The sequence below is a fragment of the Sardina pilchardus genome, chromosome 4, assembly GCF_963854185.1.
Source record: "Sardina pilchardus chromosome 4, fSarPil1.1, whole genome shotgun sequence".
NCBI lineage: Eukaryota > Metazoa > Chordata > Actinopteri > Clupeiformes > Clupeidae > Sardina > Sardina pilchardus.
In genome coordinates, this window is record NC_084997.1 from 31,343,286 (window position 1) to 31,345,785 (window position 2,500).

The 2,500-nt window shown below is 41.8% G+C and overlaps 1 protein-coding gene across 1 annotated transcript in view; it reads left to right on the forward strand.

Annotated features, from left to right (window-relative positions):
* tmem237a (transmembrane protein 237a) overlaps window positions 1-2,500 on the forward strand; it is a 14,113-nt gene that overhangs the window by 1,834 nt on the left and 9,779 nt on the right. Inside the window, exon 2 of the mRNA XM_062534975.1 lies at window positions 405-418. Within this exon, the coding sequence (XP_062390959.1) occupies window positions 405-418 (14 nt within the window). The remainder of the gene's footprint in view (window positions 1-404; window positions 419-2,500) is intronic.

Consider the following 2,500-nt stretch of genomic DNA (forward strand, 5'->3'; position numbering starts at 1 on the left):
AATACTTTGGAAAACAGCTGTAACCAAAGCTCTAGAGCATCTCATCAGTGTGTGTGTGCGTGCGTGCCTTCGTGTGTGTGTGTGTGTGCGTGCATGCATGTGTGTGTATTATGCATCAGAGCATCTCATCAGTGTGTGTGTGTGTGTGTGTGTGTGTGTGTGTGTGTTCAAGTCCTCATCGGAAGTGTCTGGTTGCCAGAAGTATAGTGTGTGTGTGTGTGTGTGTGTGTGTGTGTGTGTGTGTGTGTGTGTGTGTGTGACTGTGAAAGTGTCGCACTGGTGTGTGGGAGGCAGTGGGTTTGGGTCCGGGCTGTTGTACGAGCGCTGTGTTCATGTGTTGAGCTGCATACCTGACTTTTCTCTCCCTGTGTTATGCTGCCCCCTACTGGACCTCCGGTGTACAGCCAAGACGCAGGAGGTGAGTGGAAAGGCTGCATGGGGCCAGTTTTGTATGGATCAGGATGTCTAATATGCCATGCACAGTCACCTGCTGTTTGCTCATGTTTATTCGATTGACCTGTGGTCAGATTATTTTTCTATGTATCCTCTATTTATCTAAGGTCCCATTAGTAAAAAGTAAATCAGCAAATGAGGTTTAACTGAACAGCAGCTCTCTGAGCTGAATGAGCGCACAGACCACTTTGTGTGACACGTTTGTAAACTATAGCCATTAGAAATTTCTGTGCGGGCAAGTTAATCATTTCTCGGAGTGAAAAATGCCATGTGTGGCGTGTGAGCGGGTGAAGTCATTGAAATGCGTGTGAAAAACTTGAGAGCCCTACTTGCGTATAAAAGGAATTTGGTCTCTTTTTGGCCAATCCGTAAATTAGTGAACACACACAGCACACAGTTAGCACACAAGTGAAACACACCGGAGCAGTGAGCTGCCTGCTCAACAGCGGCGCTCAAGGAGCAGTGAGGGGTTAGGTGCCTTGCTCAAGTGTGTGTGTGTGTGTGTGTGTGTGTGTGTGTGTGTGTGTGTGTGTGTGTGTGTGTGTGTGTGTGTGTGTGTGTGTGTGTGTGTGTGTGTGTGCGTATGTGTGGGGTTAGGTGCCTTGCTCAAGGACACTTCAGCCATGGATGGGGGCATGGGAGAGCAGTGCTCAACCACTCCCCCCGCCCACATTTTTCCTACCGGTCAGGTATCGAACCAGCAACTCTTAGGTTACAAGCCCGACAAGGGCTTCTCAAAAGCGTCATTGAACAACTTACCACAATAAAATGAAAGAGAAACATTGGTAACACTTTACTTGACGGGTTCGTTCATAACACATTCATAACAGCTGTCATGAAGCATTCATGACTGTTTCATGAAACATGACTCAACATTCATACCAACCCTTTCATGAATGTGGAAGACAAAACGTCAAAAACTTGTCAAAATAAAAGTCCAACAATTGCAAAGCAGCATTGCTGTCTTTTTTTGTTTTAGCCAACCTGATCATGTCACATCTTAGTCAACGGGGAAGACCAGTGTCCAGGAGAATTTAGTTTTTTGTTTTTCTGTTTGTTTATTTTATGATAGTTACCTCTGAAGAACGCATAATTGTCTACACTAATGACTGTATATCAGTGGCGGCTGGTGGTTATAAAAATAAGGGAGGAAGGAAGGTGCACTTGATCGGTGTTAGTGGCAAATGTGAGGTTGTGATGGTGTTGGTGGCATATTGGCAAATGTGAGGTTGTGATGGTATTGGTGGCATACGTGAACAATAGAGTATGTAGGCCGCCTACCCAGACATTTAAACCACCGTTATCCACTTGAGCAAGGCATTTAACCTCAAATTGCTCCAGGGACAATGATCTTTGTTATATAATTGACATATGTAAGTCACTTTGGATAAAAGTGTCTGCTAAATTAATAAATGCAAATGTTAACACTTGGAGGTCCGGGGCCTTTTCAGGCACTTTGAGGCAGCTAGCTATACCTTGAGATTTTTAAGTTTTTCATCTAACTAAAAACATCTATGCAAAAGTGGCACATATGGTTATATTCAAGAGATCCTCCAAAATAATTATATGAGAGTAAAGTGGATGTAATGAAATTACTTTTTATAATAATTCAGTGTAAACACAACTATTTAAAAAACAATTTTCAAAGGTCAAAGGTATAAAAATACACTATAAATATATATCGAGCTAAGACTTTTGAAGTTTAAACCTTGAAAACAATGGTGTTGGCTCCATATAAGTAATAAGAACATTTAAAAATGTTATGTAGTTTTACTACAAATTGGAAAAAAGTCAGACTAATGGGTCACTTAGTGTGTGTCTCTTTCAAATGCAAATTACTGTAAGTTGAATGGGCCTGCTGCAGGTGAGAGGACTGAAATCCTAGGGTTTTCTTTTATTGTTTTTACAAAGTGCCATTGATACATTCTCTTTTAACTAGTTGATTAAAGGTTTATGGTGTCACTTACATGTATATGTTTCTAGGACAAAAAAACTAGCAAAGATTGACATGTGTGTTTGGAACAGTTTTTCAAATCCCCAGGGAGGG